Below are 26,364 nucleotides of genomic sequence, written 5' to 3'. Positions count from 1 at the left end.
TGCACAGTACAATTGCTCACTACCTGCTGACCGATGTCTGGCCAGTCCCCAGGCAGCAACCAGGGCTTCCAGCCAGCTCCCCTCAGTTTATGTACTGAGTATTCTGTGGTATGGAATATCCCTTGGCTAGTTTGGGCCAGGTGTCCTGGCTGTGCTCCCTCCCAGCTTCCCATGCCCCTCCTCACTGGCAGAGCATGAGAGACCGAAAAGTCCTTGATTAGGGTGAGCTTTACTCAGCAGCAACTAAAACATTGGTGTGTTATCAGCATTGTTCTCAGACTAAAGCCAAAACACAACACTGCACGAGCTACTAAGAAAAAGTGAACTCCATTCCAGCCCAGACTGGGACAGTATCTAACAAGAATTCATGGAGGTATAAACTTTTGCAGAGAGTGTAAGAACTAGCAGGGTCAACTATGGTAAACATTCATTGTAAAGGTGGGAGCTGACCAGCAATACTTCATGAAGAGCTGTCTAGAAAGAAGTCACAAAACATTTTATCATTCTACCTGAATGTAAAAATAAACTGTATTGCTATGGCACTGAACTTTTTTTTTTGAGTGAAAAACCATTTCTGTATGCATATTTTCCTTTTTAATATTTGTTTTAATCTGTTTCAAGCTTCCTTCCTTTTGCTCCCAGTGTGGCAGCTCCCAGATGACATCATAAATATGTATTTATCTTTGAAATTCAGTTAAAAATTCAATCCATGCAACTGCTTTTAAGTATGTAATCTAGTATGTGAGAATATCTCTTCAAGCTTCACAGATATTTTCTAGCTGGGAAAATAAAATCCACAAGGACTTGTCCTGCTGTGGAACATTTGACAGCTTGCATTGGTAACAAAGAGGTAAAAACAGTAGATGATCTGCAAGCTGGTACTGAAAATGATATATATTTAGTTACTCTAATTTTTGTAAAACCAAGTTGAAGTCTTTTTTTTGTCCAACCAACCTTCAGACAGTGTTTATTTTTACCATGTGAAAAAAATAATATTTTATGAATGCATAGGCTTTTCATAGAAAAAATAAGTCAAAAGCTATCATGGACTTAGCAAATCATGTTATACAACTGAATAGGACTTCTTTTTAAATATGCATGAAATAAAATGTATTAGTAACATAGCTGGCATTTAGTTACTTCTTTATTACCTAAAGCATGGGAGGTAAGATTTAGAGAAATTTCTATTGTTCTTTGGGAAAATGACTTACCTTTTCAGGTAAAACTAACATATTTTGATACTTGTCAGCAGACTGCCATGATTTCAAGGTTTTTGTGATGGTGAAAGTCAACCACTATGTATAGCCGCCTGTTCCAGCAGCTGACACATTGACAATTCCCTTGAAACACTGAATGCAACTAATTGTACATACAGTTTTAAAAGAAATACCAGACAAAAATTGTCCAAACTGGTGAAACTTTCCTCAAGAGTTTCCCAATACATGGTGCAATTTGAGAGAAAAAGTAATTCTTTAGCAGAAAAGCTGCTTGCAGTTTGGATTTTCAATGATTGCAGCTATGGGCTTGTTCAAACCTCAACTAGCTGTTACTCTCCCACTTAATCCATAATCTGTGTCTCCTTTTAGGATTGGTGGAGCTGTGCCAACAGTCTTCTCTTATTTTTCGGAAGTGCTTGCTCGGGAGAAACGAGGAGAACACCTGAGTTGGCTCTGTATGTTTTGGATGATTGGTGGCATCTATGCTTCTGCAATGGCTTGGGCAATAATTCCTCATTATGGTAAGAAAGAAGATCGCCTAGTGATTTGTAGCTCTTCAACTATGAAAGTAAAGATCCTGAAGTATAGTTCAAAGAGGAGACTTCATGTCTTTTCCCAAAATACTGACCATGCTGTTAAGAAAAAAAAAAAATAAATTCCTTCTGGTACGAATAATAAGAATAGATTGTACCCTAAATAACAAACAACATATTAAAAAGTTCAAAACATAGCCAATACCCATGTTTAGTCAGATTCTTTAAATTACTGAAAACCTCGACACATGAAAATACAATTGATGGTAGTGTTGAATCCAGAGAAAATAGGTGTGGATACTTGCATTCCAGAAAATAAATATTAAATTGCTGGATGTCAAACCTGTGCACACATTGTTTGTATGATACAGAGGTAAAATTTCAATTACACATTCTCGAGAAAGAAGAGTAAGGACTGTCTTAATGTTTGTAGTGCTAGTTCTGAATATAAAACTGTGCTGAACATTTCAGTCTTAGTAGAACTAGAAGTGTAGAAGTAAAGAAATTGAACTGAGTGCACTGTTCAATTGTGTAGGGGTGCTGTAGGGGCACAAAAAGCTTGCAACAGCTGAAGTTATACACACATGCAATATAAGCCACTTCGTGAAAGAGTTCTTTACTGCCCTGACATGGTTAAACATAATGTGGAGGTACAGATTCAATTCTTAGTCTCTGGGGTTTGCCTTTCACATGTGTTAAGTGCTTAGAGGTCTCCAAGGTTGCTGAGACTGCTCAGGGACTCTTAAAAATTAGCCTGTGCAAACACCTCTCTGGCAGTCCTCAAGACAGGTAAAGCAGACCTGTGAGTTACCTGGCATCCAAAGCAGCTTTCTTTAGCCAAGCAATGAGGTTTATCACAGTTGGATTGTGAAAGAGTTGACAACTTCATAGCGTTTGCCCAAAGTGATTGGAACATTCAGCAAGCAGTAATGTCCAGAAATGAATTACAATAATTCAGATTGATCAAGCATCTAGACTGTTGCATTAAAATTAATTTTTCAACACAACCTGAATCTACGTCTTCATCCTTGCCTTTTGTCTTTGAATTGCTGGAATTAAAGAGAGTAATTATTGTTGACAAGGTATAATGTGGATAATTTATTTTTTGTCCAATTAGTAAATTGCTCTGAATGCCAAGTACTTTTCACTTTCCTATGGATTTTTATTTTCTTTATCTTTGAGTGGAAAATGCAAACATTATGACAGATATATGTTGTCTAATTTAGTTGTAGATTTTATAAATAACTCAATAGCCTTTACTGATGTGCTTTTAAAAGACCACATGGCAGTGTATCAATAATATATGCACTTCTTTATAATAATACATTTCTTTATACCGAGGCAGTAGCACTAGAGAGAAAAGTTTTCATGTTTTTTTTAGCAATGGAAGAATATCAGCAACAAAAATATGTTCTGTAGTGCTTTTTTTTTTTGGTGTATGTGTGTCCTGCAAAAATATTTATGAAATAATTTTTAGGCAAAAGACTATAAAAATAAATTTTTAAATACAGTATTCTCCAGTGTTGGCCATAGAATCAGAGAATCAACTCAGTTGGAAAAGACTTTTAAGATCATCGAGTCCAACTGCTATCATAGGACTGCCAGGTCTACCATTAAGCCATGTCACTAAGGGCCTCTACACAATTTTTGAACACTTCCAGGGACTGTGATTTCACCACTGCCCTGGGCAGACTATTCCAATGCCTGATCACCTATTGGTGAAGAAAATTTTCCTGATATCCAGTCTAAACCTTCCCTGGTGCAGCTTGAGGCTGTTACCTCTTACTGCTTGTTACTTGGGAAAAGAGACCAGTCACCTCCTCACTACAACCTCCTTTCAGGTCATTGTAGAGTGATGAGGTTCCTCCTGAGCCTTCTGTTCTCCAGACTGAACAGCCCGGTTCCCTCAGCTGTTCCTCATCACACTTGTGCTCCAGACTCTTCACCAGCTCCGTTGCCCTTCTCTGGACCTGCTCTGCACCTCGATGTCTCACTTGTAGTGAGGGGCCCAGAACTGAACACAGGATTAGAGAGCTAGCCTCACCAGTGCCTAGTACAGGGGGGTTATAAATCACTCTTGTTACAGTATATTAAGGAAAGTTGTAAGAGCCTAAAGGAGAGCTAAAAAGCAAGCTATAAACAACAGAAACAATCCTTTCTCAAAGGAAAATAAGTGGAGTTAAACATAATTTGACAAAATTAAATAACATGTATTTATGGATTTTGATGAGGTCGTAAAAGTGTCTTCACTTTAATCAAACTTCTTATTATGCTGTGAAATTTAAAACCTGTGTCTTAGTTCATAGTACGAATCTGGAATCATCCTAGCTCATGATCAGGGGCAAACTTCATTGTCATAATGCTGTGCCAAGTTTTCAGGCATTGCCAAGGGCTCCCAGGGCAAACCCTGCTCTGGCACTTGGGAGTATGTTGTCATACGTTGCTGTACACTCCTGGAAACACACCAGGTCAGGCAAGCACCAGTGCAGATCCCTGAACCATTTATATTATGTGCATTTATGAGGAGGCTCGTGTAGTTGTATTTTGCCTTTTACAATTTCTACATGGTTTCCATGGAATTATTTTGAAATAATTAAGCAAAAATACCAGTTTTTCTCTAAATCACTTCTAGTCTTTCTCGTCATTCACATCTCCACTGACCAGGAAGCAAAATATAATTATAAAAAAAGCAGCCCAGCCGCTTCTAAGCCTCACTTATATAGTGCACAGTGATTTCTGAGCTCTCTGCTTCTCATACGAAGAGTAAACAGAGTTGATTTCTCCTAGCTGAACTCAGAAATTACTCAGCAGTAGTGAATCTGTAGCAAGTTGCATCTATTGAAAAGCAATGAACTGCTGTTGAGCATAATGGAATTATTCTTAAATGAATAGAAATATACCATACCAAAAGAGTAGAATAATTTCGTAGATTTTTTTTCTTCTCTCTTTTACAAATGTATTCATTTTGTTTGTACTGCTCTTATATAAACTACTTTAAAAGTCCTAGATTCACAGCTGGTATACATTATCTAGCCCAAGGCAGACAGTGAAGCTATCTATACAAGTTTACCAGCTGAACATTTAGCTCTATCTTTCTGAGAGAAAACAAAGATTACATTCTCTGTATGTAACAGTTTATCTCTGTTTGGGTTCAAGCAGCACAAGAGTATCTGAAACCTGAGTAACACTCTGAAATACAAAATAAAGGGAAGCTAACAGTTGCGTTGGCATTAGCATGTTGTTAAAAGAAGAATCGGCATGATGTAGATGTAGTTCTGCAGTGACCACCTATGGAAAAGCAAGTATCACCTGTAAGACAAGCACCTCTGTCTCAAGGCTGCATGAATTCTGTAGCTGTTGGCTTTTGTTTAAAAATTGAAGGTGGATGTAAACTTGTTCAGGGGGTCTGAAAGAAGAGTTTGGGTCATGGAGAAGCTATTAGAAGAAACATCTGCAGAGAAATAGTTCTAATTGCTGCCAATTAACAAAATCCCAGATTAGGCTGCCACAAAGAAATTGTTTTATGCACTTCTTATATCAGGCTGGATAATAAGGATAATTCTCATTTTATAAATTAAAGTTCAACTTTAAATTTAGCATCATGTTTTAAGGTAGATTAGTTCAAAGACTGTCAAATGCATCTCACGTGTATTACAATATTCTTTATACACATGCTAGTTTGAGGATAGGGTCAAAAAGAACTATGCAAGTTTTTGTAGCCATTTTACCCCTTTCATTAAAAAAAAAAAGGGGGATGTTATCCAGTTAGCAGTTAAAAAAAAAGGTCGCCTGCTATACACATGTATTATTTTAAAATCACTCTCAATTTTTAATGTACCACATCTCCAAACTGAAAATCAGGGGAAGCCAGAGGGGGATTTCAGTATATTTGAACTATAAGTTCTGATATTCCATGTAGTTTTATATTTTGTATGTATGATGTATATGAACCTTTTCTTGCTTCACAAACTACTGTAAAACCTTTTGAAATCTGAAACATACCCGAGAGTATTTTGCTTAGTGACTAACAAATATTGACCTCATTCATTTGTAAGTCTTATTCCAGAACAAGAAGGGAAATACATGGCCAAAAGGAAATGATATTGCAAGGCAGAGAACAATGATGTCGGTGTACAGGGTGCTAAAGCACAAGCTGCATTTGAAATCTGAAATTTTCGCTACCTTCTAACCCTCTGTTTCTGGTATTTAGCAGGAGAAAGAGGAGACAACCATGTCAAATGGCTTTAGTGAACAAATCTCTACAGTATGACTAGAGGCAGAGAAATTACTTCCCTATATATCCATCAAATTCTGATTATATTAGGCTAGATTATTCACTAAAAGACTACAAAATTAATAATACAAAATCAAGGAAATAGGGAATATACTACTTCCTAACACACTCAATGCAAAAATCAGGTTTAAATCTTTAAACATTTTCTTCAGACCTGTGTAATCAGTTTGCATAATAGATCTTCATCTAAACTATTCATTTTTCATCAGTAAAGTCTTCTTCTACTCTGTTGAGGACTAGCTACTTGTGTTCATAACAGAGGTATTAAGCACGATTCAGAGAACATGAACTTGGAGGAGAAAGAAGTGGAACAAGAAACTTAAGGAAAAAGCATTCCATTTCAGAACTAGAGATTTCTTGGTTTCTTGTATTGTTTCTCTCTAGGTGCAAGTAGGAAAGTATTAACTTGTTTGCTATGTAAGCAGATTTTTCCATTGCATCTGCAAACAACTGATATTTTTTTCTGTGACTGAAAGAAGACAAATTAAAAGTAGCATTTCTACTCCAGCTAGGTTTTTTTCTGAATAATTATTTTTAAGATAATAACTTCTTTACAGTAACACACAACTTAAAAATGCAGACACAGAAATGTCCAAATGATGGGCTCACACTTGACTTGTAAAATATAGTATTTAAAAGATTGATGGTAACTTCTATTTTAAAAATGTTTAATTATGGCTTGTACTGGAAATCTGGTATTATTTTCCTAGTTTATAAAATATATTTGCACCTATTTTCTCTGATGATTTTCACCTGTTACTTTTCTCCTTTCAATATCCTTAAATGACTTTAAATCACAGAAACTGAAGTTTAGTTTAGATAAGAAAAAAGTTAAGGTTTGAATACAGGTGTAATGTAGTACTAACATAAACTGCCAATTACAGTTGCAGAATCTCTGTCAGGGAATATCAAGCCACAGCCTGTCCTCAGTTGTTTAGGACCATGCTAAATTCACCAAACATAGTGCTGAAGACCAATTGCCCATTCTTAAATCTGCTTTCCATAAGTAGGTAGGTCTTTTCATAGGCACAAGAGTCCATAAATAGTTTCTATTTCTAACCAAATGTAATTGTGATTGGAGTGGAACAATCTGTTTTTCTTTTGAGTAAGCGGCTTGCAAAGCGACCCAAACAACATTTCTCAGTTTGTAGCAGAAGATTGTCAAAGTGAAACAGATCAATTTGTCTGAAAAAATTAACTTTACTGGCAATCAAAAAGATCTTTTTATCACCTTTTTGGTAGGTGGCTTGAGAGTTGTTTTCAATTTTCATGTTTGCTCTGTTCTTGTGTCCAGTTGGAGATAAAAATGATAAAAAAGGTAAACGTATCTTCAAACCTGCAATACAATTCTCATCATGAACTATACTGTAGTAAAAGAGGCAAGGAGATAAGCAGAGCAGATGAGGAGATGGAGAGCCACTGGCTCATTTTGCGACTCAGAGCATGTATGGCACCATGCAGTGTTAAGGGGGGATTTAATCTCTCAGCCTGTGGCAGACTAAACTGAGACCATGATGGACTAATACTGTTCAGTGGCAATGAAGTCAGAAAAAATTTTAACTAAATCCCTTATTCTGTGAGCTTTGGGGGGGCTAAAGGGTTTCTCAATGGTACATGGCAGCAGAAGTATTACGATAAAAAATACTACATCAATGCTATGTGTTATCAGTGGGGTTGTAGGGCATGGATTAGAATCATAGAATCATGGAATAGTTAGGGTTGGAAAGGACCTTAAGATCATCTAGCTCCAACCCCCATGCCATGGGTAGAGATGCCTCGCTCTAGACCATGTCACCCAAGACTCTGTCCAGCCTGGCTTAGCAATAAAAGCAGAAGGATTTAGGAGCATTCTATCTTCCAGCACTTCTGATGAGCAGAGCTGGATCCTTCTGAGTGGTAGGAGCTGCAAGTGTGGATGTACAGATGTTTCAGTCTAGCCTGCTGTTCTCCTCCTATTACAAGGAGACAAGGTTTTTTTGCATCAGCAAAATGTCAGAGTCAAAAGATTGCACTCTTCCATGGTGATGATTATTCCAAGATGAACGCTGTGAAATAATTGTTCTCCAGCACATTAATGTTACATGGTAAAGCTTTTTCTGTTCGACAGCATTTATTTTTATAGAAATTTAAAGGTTAACAAATGGGTTTGTTACGAAGATGAAGAACTAGAAGCCAGATTTTTTTGCTAGCAGCTTGTATAAGCTACAATTTTTTCAAACGTAACCCATGAACTTGGGTATCTCAAGGTCTAAGTCAGAGTTGTACCGGGATAGAAATAGAAAATTCTTGACTACTTTGAAAAATTAAGGTCTTAACCTCATTATTACCTGTATGTAAAAAAACCCCAAACGACAAAACCAAAATACTTAATTACTTCGCTGAGATTGCACAGATTAATATCTGCAAAGCGTCTTTAGACATAATTTGTGTGCTCAGATCTGTGAGCTTAAAGTGTCAAAGTTGATAGTGATGCTGTAAATAAGTGGCTGTTATTTTTACACATTCTGCTGCATTTCAGGTATTTCTTGTAGTGCTTCTAGATTCTGAAATGCTTGTTAGGGGTGGGTCTGAGCATCAGAGGAACATCTTGATTTCACTCATGGCTATTTATTCAGCTGCTGCCAGCATTTTCTCAGCAGTGAGGTGCCCAGCAGCTCATAAAAGTATTATAAATCATGGTTTCATCTTAGGGATAAGATCACTAAGTTCCTTCTTCCACCCTTTCCTTTGCTGTAGTCCTCAGAGGGGAATTTGGCTCTCTCTAATGCAGTGCACTCATCCAATCGAAAGACCAAGATGTGCTTACATGATTTATAATAAAAAGAGCCACACTTGACTGATTCCATATTGCTGCATCACTGCAGTGACTGCCCAAAACAACAAGGGAAAGAAATGTATTCAATAGTCTTATCTACAGAGGTGATTTACTGCAGAACTTGTACGTCAACGCCTGACTAATGTGAGTTGGAAATAAGAAAAACGGTTACATGGTGGCTGTTTTGTTTCCTTGTTCAAAGTTGGAACATACCGAAATAGGATGCTATCAATGATTGAGACATGCAAGAGGTGCATCAGTGATGTCTTCTTTAATCTTGCAGAAGGCAAATAAGAGAAAAGCATGATTAGCTGCAGAGGGAAAGAAATAAACTGCTTACTGATAAGACAAAAGTAATGAGCTGAACTTTCTGTCAAGGGGAGGTAGTATAGATAATGAAAAAGACTTTCTAATGGTGTGTTAGTTAAGCATCTGAATAAAACTGCTATGGAAGTAGTGAAATCTCAGTTACTGTAAGTCTAAGAAGATGTTTTGAGAATATTGTAGAGGCTATTGTTGATTCTGATTTGGAGCAAGTGGATGCAGTGGATGCCCCCTCAAGATCCCATCTACCCCCGTTTTCAGCCAACTGTTAAACAGATTCTGTTGCTCCCAGGGGTGCTGGGGTGTGCCAGAAAAGAGCAAATGAAGAAAAGAAAGGATAGAACTTCAGAAATTAGGAGGAACAAAACAAAAGAAAAAGAAGTAGCATAGGACATTCCCAGCACAGAAGGAATTGATCCTTCTCTAAGCTAGACTCTCAATTTAAAACATACCATTATTCTTTTTTTTTTGCTAATAGTCTGTCCTTTCATGGTGGTTCAGAACAAATCCAGACTCTGATAGCAGCTGTTTTGGAAAAAGCTGAGCCCAAGGCTCCATGTTCTATTATATAATTGCTTCTGCTCTCTGAATTTTATTAGTTGCCCAGACCAAAGAGATACCAAAGAAGATGGCCTGGGAAGATGGCCTGAGAAAGAGCTTCACGTGACTTTTCTTAGTTGTAAAAAGTTCCTGAATAGGTTAATAAATCTACAGAATTTAAAATATATATATATAAACACACACATATATATATATATGGAAACATTTGATCCAAATTTTGAAACCAAGAGCAGCTCTTCAATTTTACCTTCATACAACTGCCTTTCTGATACATTTTCTGTCTTCAGAATTCATGAATCTATGAATACCTTAACCAATAAAAGATACTGCTTGAGACTTAATGGAAGTTGTTGGAGCTTCATTAAGACTGGATCTGCGTTTGCTGTGAGACTGTCATGCTGAACAAATAGAATAGATCAGACATAAAGGCATCTACTACATAATGCAACATCTGTTGATCTGTTTTGCATTCCACTAGGATGCAAAATGATCCCCAATGTGTTATGCTCCCCCCATACTTAGTGTACTTCCATTAATCTGGTATTCTGCAGGCTGAAGTTATTTTAAACCTGCATTAATTAAAGTGGTTGTGGGGCAGGTTTAATGTTAACCTGAGTTATCAACTCCTACTGATGAATTGTTCTCAATTTGAAATAATCCTGTGAAATTAGATTATACCGAACGTATATACTTTAAAAAAATCTTTGTCTTTAGGAACAAGAATGATGGAACACAGCAGAATTTTAGAACAGATGCTCATGCAGATCCAGCTAGGAAAACAAAACAAATCACTTTGTTTATCAGTTTGCTATTTTCTGTGCCCTAATGCAGGGTTTGATATGGTCATTTAAATGTTTATATTTGCAATTGCTAGAAGCTTAAGTAGCTTTTAGCACATCTACTTAATGAGCACTAAAGATACTCATTAGTGAGCCTCAAATATAATCTTCTCCTAGGCTCTTCAGGTTGATTGTGAAAGAGCAAATTTGTTTATTGTGAGGCTCAGTAAAAAGCTAGCAAATTGTTTTGTGAGCAGAGAAGTTATGAGGCCATTTCCAGGGGTTTCTGTCAATGTCCCTGTGATCCAGGCTAACACCCTTCTCTCCTTTCATGCCCTATACAGCTTTCAAGGCACTGCAACAGTGCTCAGTTTCTCCTTGCTTTTGTCAGATCCCTTTCTGCTACAGTGTCCACAGTTGCCCTTTCCTGTCCCCAACACTGTGCAGTAAGAAACACTCTCACCATGCTCCCTGCTGTTTTGCAACCCTGCTCCATCTAGCTGCTGTCAGTGTGGAGGCAACATGTTTTGGCTTGGGTCAGGCTCATGCCAGAGCCGAGGGATGCCATGACCAAGGCATGGTCCCAGCTCCCAGGTAGGCCACAGCATTCCTGAGGGACCACTAACTTACTTCTTCAGCCTTTTCCTTTGTGATTATCTTTGAGACTATTTCTTAGTGTCAGATTTGATTGAAGCAGGTCAGTCACTTTAAACAGTGCTAGTGGAGGAACTGGCAGACAGGTGAACAGTCTGTTTCCATAAACATCACTGTCTAATGCCATAAACATAATTTTCTGCAGACACCATAGTAATAGTCAATCATTCTTATGGCAGTAAAACAATGGCAGCTCCTCATCCTTAGCTTTAATGAAAACTCAGTTTCACACAACGAATTGGCCTTGAGTATAAATCAGAAAAATTACATCCAAGTTAATGAAGCTGCCTTAGAAGTCTGGTCAGTGGCCATCAGAAATGTCTGCAGTGTCAGACATAACCCTTGCTTTTCCCATCTAGAGACAAATAAGATGCTAATCTGACAAAATTGTTTCTTTGTTCAAATTTTTAATGTTAAAAAAACAAAAAAGCTTTTGATTTTATGATTGGTTTGTAACAGCTGAAAAAGGTAAAGATGGATGAAGGAAGAGGTCATTGGTCTTGTTGTATGGTTATTCAGATACCTAAATATATTTATTTTCTCTGGAACACAGTGCAACAGTACAAATTTGTCAATCATACTTCCATGTTGTTTGTCTGGCTTATAAAACTGTCTGCTCTGAAGAAGATAGCAGTTGTCCTTTTAGCAAGTTTCTTTTCACTTCAATAATGCATTATGTCTATGGGTTTGATATACAACTGTAATATCATTTGCCAATGTGCAGTGCAGTTGCCTTAAAAAAAAAAAAATAACATAATCCATTAGAGAATAGCATTGGGTTTCTTTTTCAGGAAACTTGTTTATACCTTTTCTCAATTTGAAATATTAAATATTACTTTTAAAAGTCACGCCTACTTCAGTGGAAGTAATTCCTTCAAGGTATATTTAATCATCCATATGTATCTGAATATCTGAATACAGCATCTGACCAAATTATTCCTGTTTATATTTATACAGGAGGGACCTGTATAAATGTATGGGAAAAAACTGACCTACCTGCCCTATAGTGTCTGTGTGCTAATATTCTCAGTACAGCTTTATTTTTACACTTTCCAAAGATGCCAGCAGAAAACAGTGCAAAATGAGCAAAGAGAAACAGCAAGATTTTGTAGTCAGGGCTCTGGGCTGAGATTTCAGTACTTGGTCTCCACAGCTTTGATGCTGGCCAAGGTGAGGAGGTAATGCTTTCCACCAACCTCTGTTCCTTTCTTGCTGTATTATCTTGTTCCATTTCTAGTACAGGGACTATTTGTTTGGGGGCATTGGAAGTTTGGGCCCCTTCCTAGTTGTTTCCTGGAGCATTGCCATATAATAAAAAATTGAGGAGTCACATCGAAAGAAATCAAGGTAAGGCTTTTAGATTGTTTCATTTTCCCTCAGAAACCTTGTCTATTTCAATCTGATATAAGCATATGATTCCTTCATGATATCTAGATATTCTAGACTCTCTAAGGAAGTCATGAAGCTTTATAAAAGGAAAAAATATAATATAATGCTCTGTTTATTAAACATACTCTATTTTCTTTGTTCCCTTTGATAACTACATTTCAAACACTGTGATTGCATCTCTGTAGGCAAAATCCACTCCCACCCCCCTTCCTTGGATACCTATGGTATATTATAACTGAGGATCATTAGTACTTGATTTGTGAGTGTAAATAATATTTGTATTTGAAGTGTTTTACCAAAGTTTAAATTCAAGACTTTTGAGTCATAGTTCACATTTTATACAGAAAAGCTCCATGTATTCAACTGACCACATTTATTTAATTGATTGCTGTTAGTTTAGAAGATAATTCTTAGAATGCGTATCTGGTCTACTTATTAGGTCACATAAACTGCCTGCCTCTCTCTTAATAATAACATGTTGATCCTTTCTGTTTAAAATAAAAAAAAAACCCCAAACATTAGAAGTAAATTAAGTAGCAAAAAAAGTAAATGAGACTTAAACCACAGCACTGAAATGTACATTTAGAGAATATTTTTCTTGCAACACCTTTCAAACAAATAAGACATAATAATGTTAAATTCTGAAAGACTTTCTTGAATTGCATTATGTTCTGTTGTTACACTGTAGCAGCATATGAAATGTAAAATGCTTATCGCTGGTAAAAGACACATCCTGTCTGTATTCTTCAGAAAATGTTCCAGTATTTCAGTGATTGTTTTGTTTGTAAGTTAGGCTAGATAAGAAAGCCCCATTTTCTTTTCATTAACTGCAATACTTTATTTTGCCTTTTTCTGATTATCTTTTTTGATTAATTGTTTCTCTTCTTCAACTGTGAGTCCATCATTTAAATACCCTTAGTCCAGATGCACATAAATCATTGGAACTCCTGAACCAGGACAGAAATACTTACATTTTCAATTAGCTTCCACATTTAACAGCTGCTGATAGTAGTGTCTGAAATAACTTGTCACACAATATGTGAGCTCAGGTCTATGGAAGGCACCAGACAAAAATATAGACATGCCATCGTGTATTTGTTTTTCATATTGGTAGGACAACAGTATAATCAGATTTTGTTGCAGACAAGTGCTTTATTTCACACTTGGTTTGTAATGACTACTGCATAATGAATTTGGCAATTTTATATTGTCTACTTATAAAAGTGTATTTTGTCTGCTGTTGATGAGTACAATTCACTCTTATTGTACTCTTTATCACCGTCCAAATAGATGTTTCAAACTTGATACACAAACCATTTTTCAACTCTTAATTAGGTGTAGTAAAATAAAGAAGTGGAAACCACTAAGTACATGTAGAAGACCAGAGGTAGAAAACTTAATAAGAAATCAAAGGTAAGGTCACGCAAACAAAATGTAAAGCACGTTTTAGTGACATTTGATTGCACAGTCTCAATGTTGACACTGACCATGATATTTTTAAGCTCTGACAGTAGCATCTTTTTAATGTGTGCTCTCGCCCATTTTTTCTTTTTACATTAGTTGTGTGCGCTTGATCCATCATCTGTGGAAAGCATGATATGGCCTTTTCTTCTTAGACTGATGAGCCTGTAAGTTTCAATGTTGTCAGAGTAGTGGCCAGCAGCTTTTACTCTTTGTTTAGCAGATCGTGAAGTGCCTTCACTGAACAGCTGCACAGAGCCAGACACAGGCAAGGACTTTGCAGAACTGCATGAGTACATAAATCTCTGGGGCCACTGACTCAGTCAGCCAAACAGTCAGATCAATTACGTGCTACAGTCTTTGTAATGAGATTTTTGATAGTATCAGCTAAATATTAACCCTTGGTGGCCTATCATGGCTTGTTTTTTTTAATGTGTAAGTAATTAGAATATTGTCTTTGCAGTTCTTCAGTGTCCATTCCGCTTTGGACTACAATGTAAACTCAGTGTAATTATTGAATAGATCTTGTGCATATTTGAAAAATACATATTAATATATATGCACACTTTTTATCTGTTTTTTAAGCTGGAAAAATTCTTAAATCAGTCTTTGATTCAGTTTTCTTTCCAGATCCTGCCAGCTATTGCTGTGGTTTTCAACAGCAGGGATTTCATTGAATGTTTCTAGGCTATATGCCTGTAAAAATAATTAAGACAAATAAATCTTTCCTCCACAAGCCTTAGTTAGCCATGTAGGACTCTACACATCCACTTGAAAAATGCCTAGCTGCTGTTAAATTCAGGAAAGTTGCAAGTCACTGACCTTTTGCATCCCAGCACTACTTTTGGGGTTTTTTTCTGACTCCATAGTATTACAGGGGCATTGGGAACATTGCAAATGTATGTTTAAAAGAATTTTACATCCAAGCACTTACAGCAAGTGTTGGTTTCCACAGAGCTGAGGAAGGTGCCATGTGAGTCTTAATATCTTTACGTACAAGTAGATGTAGATCTATATCAGATCTTTAACTGAAAGAATAAAATTTTCCAAATCCAATTTAGGTGCAGAAATGTGACAAAAGCAGACTTGTATAGGGAAATAAAATATTTGAGCCTTTGATTACAAATCACAGTTCTTTTTAAGTTTTGCAGCTGAACCATGGACAAAATTTGACCTGTATCCATCTACATTAATTTCTACTAGTCTTGGGCAGTTTTCTCTTGGTAAGTCTCTCATAACTGCATATAAGGGAAATGCAAAACATTCTAGCCTTGAATATGCATATTTTCTTACTTAATAATTTTAATTGAACATGGTGTTTCTCATTTTAAGAGACATAAGTTTTAAGAGAGTTCTTGCACTGATTGGTATTTTATAAAGTATGAGGTAGAGAGGAAGAAAGCTATTTTGAGGATGCACAAGTAGAATATTTTAGAAACACTAATTTACTATTTAAGCAGAAATTTACAGGTTTGCACTGGAAAATTTTCAAGATCTATGATCGTTATCCAGGGACCTTAATGAGTGAGGATATACCCACTTCCCAAGGAGTATAACAATATTTGCCTTCATGTGAAAGACATGTGGAAGTAATTCAGACTTGATTCCTAGGATAGGAACAGGTGGCTGAAGTGTGGCAAAACATCTCAGGACATAGACAAAAGTCCAAATGATAATGAAAGTCAATATATTGCAATTCCCTGTTGAAGTGCTATGAAATTTGGTAGGTTTCCAGCCCAACAGGATGGTTGCATTGCATTTGTATTCAGAATTGCTAAGGTACAAAATCGGATCCTGCATGGTGGTGGCCAAGTGGAGGCATTTACACCACCATGACGTCTTACCAAAGTGCATTTCTATTACTTCTCTCTAGCTTGAGAATGGAAAATTTTAAGTGGCCAGAGTTAAACAGAAGTAGAAGACTGATAGCTTGTTTCCACTTCTAAGCAGTGACAGTCTTTACTCCTTTCCTGTATGTGGAATGCTTTGCTCTTAGGGTTTATTTTCATACAGTATCATATTAAGGAGTTTAAGTCAGGGGATCAATCTAGCAAAGGCTCACAAAAGTCTGTGTGATGATCCCACATCAGTTGAGCACATCTCCAAGGCCGAGTATGTATTGGAGAACAAATCCTAATTCTTTTAGGAATAAGGTGCAGATATATCAAGAAATCTTGTAAAAGGTTTTGTACAAATTTGATGTTTATCCTTCCCCTTTCCCCTTATGGAGTAATGGCTCTTCATTTCATGTCAGTGTCTTTCTTTATGGATTTGAAGAGTACAGTCTTCTCCCAAATGCTGTATATTTTGGCTCTGATTTTCTTATTTTCATGCCTCTGTGGTGTTTCTGAGATCTTCCAGCACTGACTTAAGACTTAACCTGTGTATTATTGTTCCTGTTTTATAGATAGGGATGTAGCATATAAATACACAGAAAAACATAATGTAACACTACAGATTGCCAATAACTCACTATGTAATTGAATAGAATCATAGATGATAGAACAGTTTGGGTTAGAAGGGACATTGAAAGGTCATCTAGTGCAACCCTGCTGCAATTAGCAGGGACACCTTGAACTAGATCAGGTTGCCCAGAACCACATCCAGCCTGGCCTTGAATGTCTCCAGGGATAGTGCATCCACCACCTCTCTGGGCAACCTATGCCAGTATTTTACCACCCTCATTGTAAAGAAGTTCTTCCTGACATCCAGCCTGTGATTAAAAAGGGACAAGGCATTTAGTGACATTTGATTCTTTTAGTTTAAAACCACTTGTACTATTGCAACAGGCCCTGCTAAAAAGTCTCTCCCCATCTTTCTTTAGGTTGTTTTAAGTACTGGAAGGCTGTTCTAAGTTCTCCCCTGAGCCTTCTCATTTCCATGCTGAACAATCCCTTTTCCCATGGGTGCTCAGTCCCTCTGATCATTTTTGTGGCCCTCCTCTGGAGCCTCTCCAACAGGTCCATATGTGTACTGTATGAAGGATAATGTTAGGAAGAGTGATGGCCTGGAGACAACTAAAGTGATTAAACAATGTGTGTAGAGGGAGAAGAATCTTCATCTCCTCTTAGCTGTTTTGCTGTCAGATGATTCTTACAGCTGCCGGTCAAACCAGAATGTTTTCTGCAAAGTGCTCTTACCCAAGGCTTGTTTCATCTCTGCTTTATGTGAGTAAAAAAAGTAATTTGTCCAACTCTGAGGTGTTCAGGAATCCTCTTGTTATCAGACCTTTCTTAGCCATATAGTAAGTGCAGAAGAGGAAAACCGATTCTGAAAATGCCATAAACTACCTTTTATGAAAGCTCTTCTACTCTTTTGCCACCATTTATTATAACTATTGTGTCTGTGGAATAGTCCACTGAAGGGAAGATTATCACTGAAGGGGTGAATATGCAGAAAATGTACAAAGGTCAATTTAGTTTGCAAGTCCTTTCTCTGTGATTCTGTATAGCTTCTCTTCTGCCCTCTAAGACTTCACAAAAAGTGAACTGCTAATGAGTGATTTTACCTTACTCATGTCTCTATTTTATTTAGTTGGCTCAGTATTCTTCTCAGAAAAAATATGAAGTGCAAGAATAGCATCCTTTGTTGAAGTCAAGATACAGACATGCCATTCCCATCGGGTTCAGTACAATCGACAACCAACTTCAAGTCCCTACATGCATTCATATTTAGCTAGACAGGAAGGCAAGTGAGATCCTGATTTCCTAATCATAGGTAGACCACTAATTAAACATCCTTTGCCACCTCTAACATCTGCCAAGATTTGACAGATAAGATGACGAGGCTGTTTGGTACCTGCAGTTCTTGTATTAGTGCTTGAATTCTCCTAGAAAATGACACCTGTGCATCTCTTCTGCCATTTTAAAGATCAGCTTCTTGCCTGTAATGGCTACTATGAGTGGCACTATCTGGCTACAGTCACACTCTAGCGCCAAATGGAAGTCAGATTTCAGACAGACCATTTCAGTCTGTGCATACAATGACTTACAAGCTTGCCTTATCTTTTATTACTTTTTTTTTCTCCTGAGCATTGCCAGCTATTATGATTTGCAACTATTTTTTTTATGTTAGGTTAGTTTTGTTTTGTTTTGTTTTCTTTTTTTCCTATGAGGTCTGTCACAGATATGTTAGCAATTCAATAGCAAGGAAACAAACCTAACACCTCTGTAATCTGCACAGAGTATATGAAAAGTTAAATGAAAGGCTGACTTATCATTAATAAACCATGAATTTTGAGGACATATAATACCTTATTATTGTCTGAACTATGAGGATACACAATCTTCCTCCACAATGAAAAGTAAAACTGGGCAGTACTACAGCATGTATTAGAAACATGTTAAAAGTGAATTATTGATATCACTGTTCAGAGGTAGTACAGCTGGAGACATCACCTGCACTGCAGTGACGTGCACTGGGTAGAGGAATTATGTCTGATGGTATTACGGAGCAAATTATTTTATATATAAGGTCAGCCCTGCTTGCAGCTCTCCTGGGGCTTGTCTGAACAGCAGATAATATTACCCACGTGACTGGAGACCTGATCATCTCAGGTCTTCAGATAAAGATCAGTGATGGCACAGGGAAGTGATGAGTGTCAGTGGCTGACAGCTACCACCTCTGAGGGAATGGAAATGTGTCTTTAGAAAATGCCTTGTCCCTTTTAATCACAGTTTTAAGTGTCAGCAGACCACGTCTGAGTGTAATGTATTTGTAAAATATATCTGTTTAACACTATTACTTTCTTCTTTCATTGAACTGTTGATCCTCATGGCTCCCAGGGGTTATTAACATCAGCTGAAGAGACAGGCAAATGCAGATGATATCTAAAGAGTCTTCTACAGGCACCTTTGTTAAGTTGCCACATGATGGCCTGCCATACCTCAGCTTTTTTATTACCAGATTCCTTCTGCAAAAGTTACCAGCAGCTGACCTGCTGAGCCAGTGGGTTTGTGGACTACCTAACTATCTATATAGGCTAAAAATACCACTGTCTTTCCGATGTGATATTAACAATATAATCACAGGAAAGACATGCATTCTACTGGAATTTCACATCAATACCATTACAGAATAATTCTGAAAACATTATTTCTGCATTTGTCAGAAACTGTGTATTTCACTCAGTCTTGCAAAAATGTCTGTCTAACTTCCTCAGCTAGATAACTTAACTGAACTTTTGTTTTTTTCCAATTTCAGCTTTCCCATTATTCTAATCAATACCACTAAAATACCTGTGCTGAAATCCTAGATGTCACTCACAGTCAAACTTGGTAATGCCAGGACAGACAAATATCAGTACAATAATCTTGTATTTCAATGCCGCCAGCTGCAAAATATTTCCAGTCATAGTTTTAGCTTAGGTTTGTGAAATGCTCAAGAAACCAACAATATTTAATAGTAGAAATATTTCTGCAGATAATTTTTTTTAATTATTTATATTAAGTGCGGTAACAGTGCCACCAGGTGGCAATTTAGAGCAATCACACATGTTAGTTACTGGAAATATTTCAAATTTAAAACATTAAAAATTGAGGCTAGAAAGACGAGTTTTGACCAAAGACTGTGTGGTGAAACAGAAATAAGAAAAATTGTAAAATTACAGAAAGTAATCTGCAGATTAATCTGTCGAGTCTATGAATTTATACAAATTCCTTAGCTATCCCTCCACCCCTAATTTTAGGGGTATTCTTCCATCTGCTCCCTCCTTTGATCTACCAAAAGACAGAATTTTATGCAAACTTGTATTTTGTCAATTTCTGACACTGCCATGAATCTTGTCCCTCTGATTCTTTCTGCCTGACTAACAAAAATTTTTATCAAGAACAGTCAGTCTTCGGCTAACTATGTTGTAAAATCCCTCTATTCTGTTTGGCTTTCTTTACCCATATTGGTCTCTTAGAAGAGTGTTTCACAGCTGTAGGCACCCATATTTTCATTGCCCGCATTGCACCTTAGTGTAACCCTTATGGGTTTATAGAGACCTATTGTGTTCCCTTTCAGCCCTCATTTTGAAAAGTTAAGCAGATCTTCCCCATGAGTCTGCTCTCTGGTAACCTACCCACTGTAAAAGATGATCCTTGTATTTGAAAATGCTGTTGCTTATCAGGTAATATAAATTTACAAAATTCAGCATAATATGGACAGGTTTACCTCTATGTTTATTCAGAAAGTCACTGACATAAATGTTCTTTTCTCTCCTTTGGAGCAAGACGTTTATAACAGCCTTTTAATTTATTAACATTATGGAGTAGATGAAATGCTGTGTTGGGAGGGAAGATTTTGTTGACATTGAATTCAACATATTATTAGATATAGATTAGCATCTTGTACATTTTGGTTTTGCTCTGCTACGTGGTGCTGTATTTCTGTAATCAGTAATTGCCATGTCTGTGATTCACTTGGCCTTTTTAGTCATCAGTAGAGTGGGAGGGTGCTATTCAGCACAAAGGTTGCTGCAGCATCTTCACATTTAGTCACTGCAGGTTTTACGTTGCTCTACAGCACATCATTTCCAAGACGCATTTGGGCCAAGTGTTTTGCAATTCATGAAACATTGCTACTTGCCACTGTTTTCAAGATTAATGACTCTCAAATATGGGATAGCCAGGGAGCAAGGGTGAAGTTTAGCTCTGGGTTGCTGTGCGGTGCTCTGGATGGAACCGTGTAGAGCTGCTCTGTCTTTGCTGTTGTGTCATAAATCATGGAAGCAAGAAGAAAATTGAGTTACAGCCAAGAACAGACTTTCATTTTGTTTCAAGACCTATGTTTAATAGGAATGAAAGCCACTTTGTGAGCTAGATTCAGAGCTGCTCTAATGGCCCCATTTTCCAGATTAGCTCACAACCTAGGAAAATGGGATGTGTTAAAAAAGAATAAATCTAAACTTGCTCTGCATTTAAAATACATGTTCATTTTGCTGATCCAGTGTTGGTGGTGCTGGAATAGACAGGAGAGCAGCCTCAAGAAAGCTGTGTTGCAGCTGGCTTTTTTCAACCAATTGCTTCTTATAATCCTGACATTTACTATTATAATTAACTCAGCAAATATGTTGATAAACTGCAGCAGCTAATACAATAAATAGAGAAAAAGACAGAATAAAAGCAATAAAAAACATAATAAACATTTCACTTGACATGCCCCTCAGATATTTTGAGGAGCAAAAAAGATGTTTTGTAGGTTGTCAGGATGACAGCAGGATGAATGGTGCACTCATTGCCTTTAATTAAGTGTGGTATGGTTCACTTACATTAATAAATGACACCTTAAAATAAATTATCATTTTCCAGGACCGGCTATGGAGTACAAGATGTTACTGTTAGTTTTTATAATAGGTATAAAGCCAGGCTGATTACATTTACCACAGAAATGCTTTTTCTGCAGCTCAAACTCATAAAACATAAACCAGAGCAGTGAAAGGCAGATTGTCTAAGTATACCACTGGCTCTGTGTATTTCTGGGATAGTTTCTTATGACAAGAGCCAGTACCTGGACTGCACTATCCTGAAAGATGAAACCCACTTTCCTGTGCTGCCTTCCCTGTGGCCATTTGGTACCATGTTGTAGTAGCTGTTTATGGACACACAGACAGATTTAATTAACCATGTCTTTGTCTAAAACAATCAGTTAGCAAAGAAATGTATCAGATCAATCTGGTATCAGCTCTTTCATCAGCCAGGATTCCATTTTATTCCAATAACTTCATCCGTCCTTTATCGTTCTTATCTTCCACTCATCTTTTAATATGTTATCCTTTCAAAATTTTACTTGAAAATTACTGCTGTATTGAAGCCAGACTAAAAGGCCAGATAATTACACAAATGATATTTTTCTCTTTCTTCAGAGAAATTCTTACGTTTCTTACAGTTACACCATTTCCGTGGTCAATTCCAGTCATAACATATGGAACAATCAGATATTTTATTAAAAAGCTGAACTACCAGCACTGCAATTTCACATACAAGTTTTCCAGTATTACCTTTTGTGTTCTTCTCAGTATATTTTAACAATGACTTCTATAGCATGTTATTAGTTACATGTATCTCAAAACCAGTTTTTCAGATGAGAGGTGTTTTCTTGTTCTTTTTTCTTAATCTCTTTTATATAATCATAAATTTTCGCTCTAGTTCAATATTAAGGTTGCTCATCTCAGATAAAAGCTTAAATACTGAGTATTTTTTCCTGTATAACTAGTTATGGGGCAGGGGGGTCAACTGTCAGTTTACTTCTAACAGAATTTAAGGAGTGGTATAGTGCTCTGGAACAAGATGGAAACAGAAGTTAGGCACTGTGAATGCTTTGTGTGTTGCACTGTATCATGTTAAGAGACTTTTACTAGAAGTGGTGAAATTAAGTCTTTGTAGAAAAAGTTCCTAAGGAAGGTTGCAAAATTCCATAAAACATATCATCTGAGTGTATCTCTTTAATTCTTCCTTCTTCCAGTATTCTTAGAAAACTATTTCTCTGTGTATGTATTCTTACCTATGGTGGTGGTGTCCCTGTTTGGTTTCTATAACTACTTTCATGCAGATTTTGATAAGAGACGTGAATGAGCTTTCTTCATCCCTGTTAAAGGAAATCTCTCACCCTAAATAATATGGCAGATTTCCAGCCTGACTAATCACATGAAAGAGCATAAAACTCATTGTGTAAAATTGTTTGTGAAATCATCAATATCTGTGGAAATAGAAGAGAGAGACCAATCAGGCTTCATTTAAATAAAAGTATCATTTTGCATCTCCAAGAAGCTGAAGACTTTCATGTACAATACTCCTTATTTCTCTACATGCTGTGAATTTTTTATTTCATAGGATGGAGTTTCAGCATGGGCTCTGCCTACCAGTTCCACAGCTGGCGAGTATTTGTGATCGTCTGTGCACTGCCTTGTGTCTCTTCCGTGGTAGCCCTCACCTTTATGCCAGAAAGCCCGCGGTTCTTGCTAGAGGTATATGTAACTTTCCAACTAGTTTTAGAGTCCTGTCAAAATTATCTCTGTGTTTACATCATGACCTCTGTATAACAGGCATTAAGATTGTCCAGTGATAATAGTGAATATCTTAATCTGTATGTGTTTTGTTTAAATGTACATTTAGGTCGGAAAACACGATGAAGCTTGGATGATACTCAAGCAAATTCATGACACAAACATGCGAGCTCGTGGTCAGCCTGAGAAAGTCTTCACAGTGAGTATTGCTTTTAAAGCTAATCGCTTCAATACATCAGTGAGCTTGCTGATTGGCAAGGTCTGGAGGGCTTAAGCAATCAATATTAATACTCTGCATGACAAAGTAAATAATTTGCACTCTAAATACCTAAATATAACAACCGAATTCTTACTGAAATTGTTAAATATACAGTGAATGTAAAGATACAAGCCTTTGGCCGACGTATTCTTGAACCTATGTTGTGATACTTTTCTTTGGTGTACCAAGACACTTAATAGATTCAATCTGTGTTTTATTTAATGAAAAGGCCGGATTCAAAGCACTGACAGGTTGTTTCTATTTGGAGGAGAAACTGGTGATTCAGATGGCGGGGGTTTATATGGCATCTTCCTTAATTATGAGGAATATACACAATAATTTTTTTCTTCCTGGATACACTAGGACCAAACAGCAGAAGGCATTTTCTTGCTTTGAAATCCAGTCTCCCTTTACAACTTCTGCTGTGCTGTGGGAGTGTAAGCACTCTGCTCCCTCTCAGAGCCATGTTTGGGATGTTTTTCCTCTTCGGGAGGCTTTCCTCTTACTTTAATGCACACATAACTCAATTAAGAAATCCTTTTAAAGGTTGCATTTGCAGGCAGTCTCAAGTAATGACCATCTGACCATATAACTTTATTTTCTTAAGACTTGCAATTTATTGCCTTGGATGTAGTTTCCATTGACTCCATGTAATTTTTTTCCATAAAGAAGCTCAAAACCTCCTACATATAGTCTGAAAGAAGGCTGGTTAGCATGCCTATCATGTTAAATCCACATTCATTGATACACCTGTGGTCTGCCTCTAATCCCATTTTACCTAGTATTTTATTTTCTGATTTCATTTATGGATAAAGGGATTTGCCTAACACCATACAGCTAGGGTGTAATTTCACAATTGGCTTTTGCTGATCTGAGCTGCTTTCAGACAGACTATGCCTGCCCTCGGTCACTCTTTGTTTTTCTTCTGTCACTGTTGATATTCATTGACTGATTGCACAGTCAGCCATAGCACAGACACTGTCCACTGACAGTGCTGGCTTAGGCATGAGGAATAAGACAGAAATATACTGGGGCAAAAGGTGGGAGGAAGGATCAGCCACAGTCTCGCATTAGTTTAGCATAATCATAATCATGTCCTAAAGCAGCTGTGGAGAAGAAAACAAAGCACATGCTTGTTGTTTCTAGTTCTTGTGATCTAACAAGTCTTTCCATGGCTGTTTAAATGTCACACTGAATCATGTTGAACTCAACAGTTGATTTATAGCTATTTTTGTTAATCTATCACTCATGAATTAGGCATGAATAAGGAAAACACACCATTTTATTGGGATATTTGCCAGTTTCTGACATAAGCATTGGGAAAATTCAATTCCAGATATTGAGGATTTAAAAGATTAGAAATATTGTATGTCAAGGTTACACATATATAGAAGTCCCTGGTTTTAGCTTGCATTAATATGATTAGAAAATACATCATTGTCTCCTCATTGAAAACATCAGCACTTAATCTTATAAAACCCAGAAAGCAAAGAACTTTTGCGTAAATTGTTTGGGTCACACTTATAGTCTCTCTTTTTTTAAAAAATGTAAGTTATTCCTATTGTGGCATTTTGTCTCGGTAATTTATTCACATAGCTCTCTTAAACCCTGTTTCTTCATCCAGTACCACTCTGTGACTTCTGTGTTACTGTTTTCCCCCACTTCATGTCACTAGTCACATCCGATATGCTTTGACAGTATATTTTGTAGCTCAACAGCTGATGCAACTTTTTTTATTACTGCTGTAGTTTTAATGTGCTTTCCTTTTGTATGTTTTCCTATATTATATTGATTTCATCTTTTCTTAGAAGCTTTTTTCACATGTCATGTTTACTCTTGTTGCTCATATTGAGGGTTTTATCTTCATACCTTTAGGACAGGGAAGGCATCAACTGGTGAACAATTGGTTTTTCAGTTAGAAACTCCAATAGATATTATCTAGTTACTGACTGTGGTGGTAGTATCTTTGAAAACTTTCGAAAATCTCTCTTGAGAGCAGTGACATTAACAGAGATGGTAGAAAATTGATAGTATCTTCTATTATGGAACTGTCCAAATTAAGCATTTATGTACATGCTTAACTACCTTCCTGGGTCCTTGAAATACACATTTATTAGATCCGTTGGTTTAAATGGGTGAGTAAAAAAGAAAAAAAATCTTTGTATCCTTAAACCCAAAATTCTATCCACTCTTTCTTTGTTATGTATTAATCTTTTATTCAGCAAAAAAATTTTCTTTGCAGCAAGTCTTGATTTTGTAAAATTTATACCGTTGCACATTTTTAGTCATTGCATTTAAACAGAAGTTCCATTTTCATTAAAATAGGTATTCTTTATTGCTTTTTTCTTTCATTCTTCATATACTGACAGCTGAATTTGCATGGTCCAGATGGACCATTGTCCTGATTCAATAGGACTTTTCTTATGTTAAAGAACCATCAAGGCCAGGGGCTTTTTGTCTTCAGTCACATACAGTGGTCCTGGGATATATACATGCTTCTCCCAACCTCCAGAGCTCCAAATGAATCAGGTGAAAAGGCTGCCCCTGAGCTTACAAGTGTAGTACTGATTTAACAGTGTGATTCAGAAGGCATGCCCTTTCTGCCTGAAATTGTGACATGTGAGGATGTCTGTATACAAAAGGTCTTAAATAATCTTGGAAGACTCAACTCAGTCTTCTGTATAACATGTTTCATAAAAGTAGTTTAAGAAAAGCTTAAAATAAATCGAATGATGCAGACAAGATTATTGCTGTTGGAAAAGGCACGATGAGAAGAGTACAGTCTTGTCTTTGATACAGTCATGGTTTGGCAAGACAGTGAGCTGCAGTATTTCAGAAATGAGGGTGATTATAGCTAAACTGCTTAGTGGGCATTTGTTTGTTCTCATTCATGGGATGAAGCTGCTGGTACATCTTAAACGGTGTACATCTGTAAAAGCAGTGGGCTGAAAACTAGAGCTTTACCATCAATACTGCTATTCCCTGGTGTCCTCTAATCCACTATGATGAATCTGTGGGTAGTGGTGTCATCATTCTCTTAAGAAGAAACATAAGCTATTGCTACCTTCAGAAATGTCAGCCATACACTGAAC

General features: G+C 36.9%; 1 protein-coding gene across 1 annotated transcript in view; it reads left to right on the top strand.

The window, feature by feature from the left end:
- Positions 1 to 1,569: 1,569 nt before the first annotated feature.
- SV2C (synaptic vesicle glycoprotein 2C) overlaps positions 1,570 to 26,364 on the top strand; it is a gene marked incomplete at its 5' end in the record, with an annotated part of 44,274 nt that continues 19,479 nt past the window's right edge. The window contains 3 exons of the mRNA XM_010017409.1: positions 1,570 to 1,738; positions 22,841 to 22,974; positions 23,123 to 23,212. Coding sequence (XP_010015711.1) covers positions 1,570 to 1,738; positions 22,841 to 22,974; positions 23,123 to 23,212 — 393 coding nt within the window. The remainder of the gene's footprint in view (positions 1,739 to 22,840; positions 22,975 to 23,122; positions 23,213 to 26,364) is intronic.

Source organism: Nestor notabilis, unplaced genomic scaffold (assembly GCF_000696875.1).
Source record: "Nestor notabilis isolate BGI_N333 unplaced genomic scaffold, ASM69687v1 scaffold18836, whole genome shotgun sequence".
Lineage (NCBI taxonomy): Eukaryota > Metazoa > Chordata > Aves > Psittaciformes > Psittacidae > Nestor > Nestor notabilis.
The sequence above is the reverse complement of the archived record's forward strand: the minus strand, read 5'-3'. Positions and strand labels throughout refer to the sequence as shown.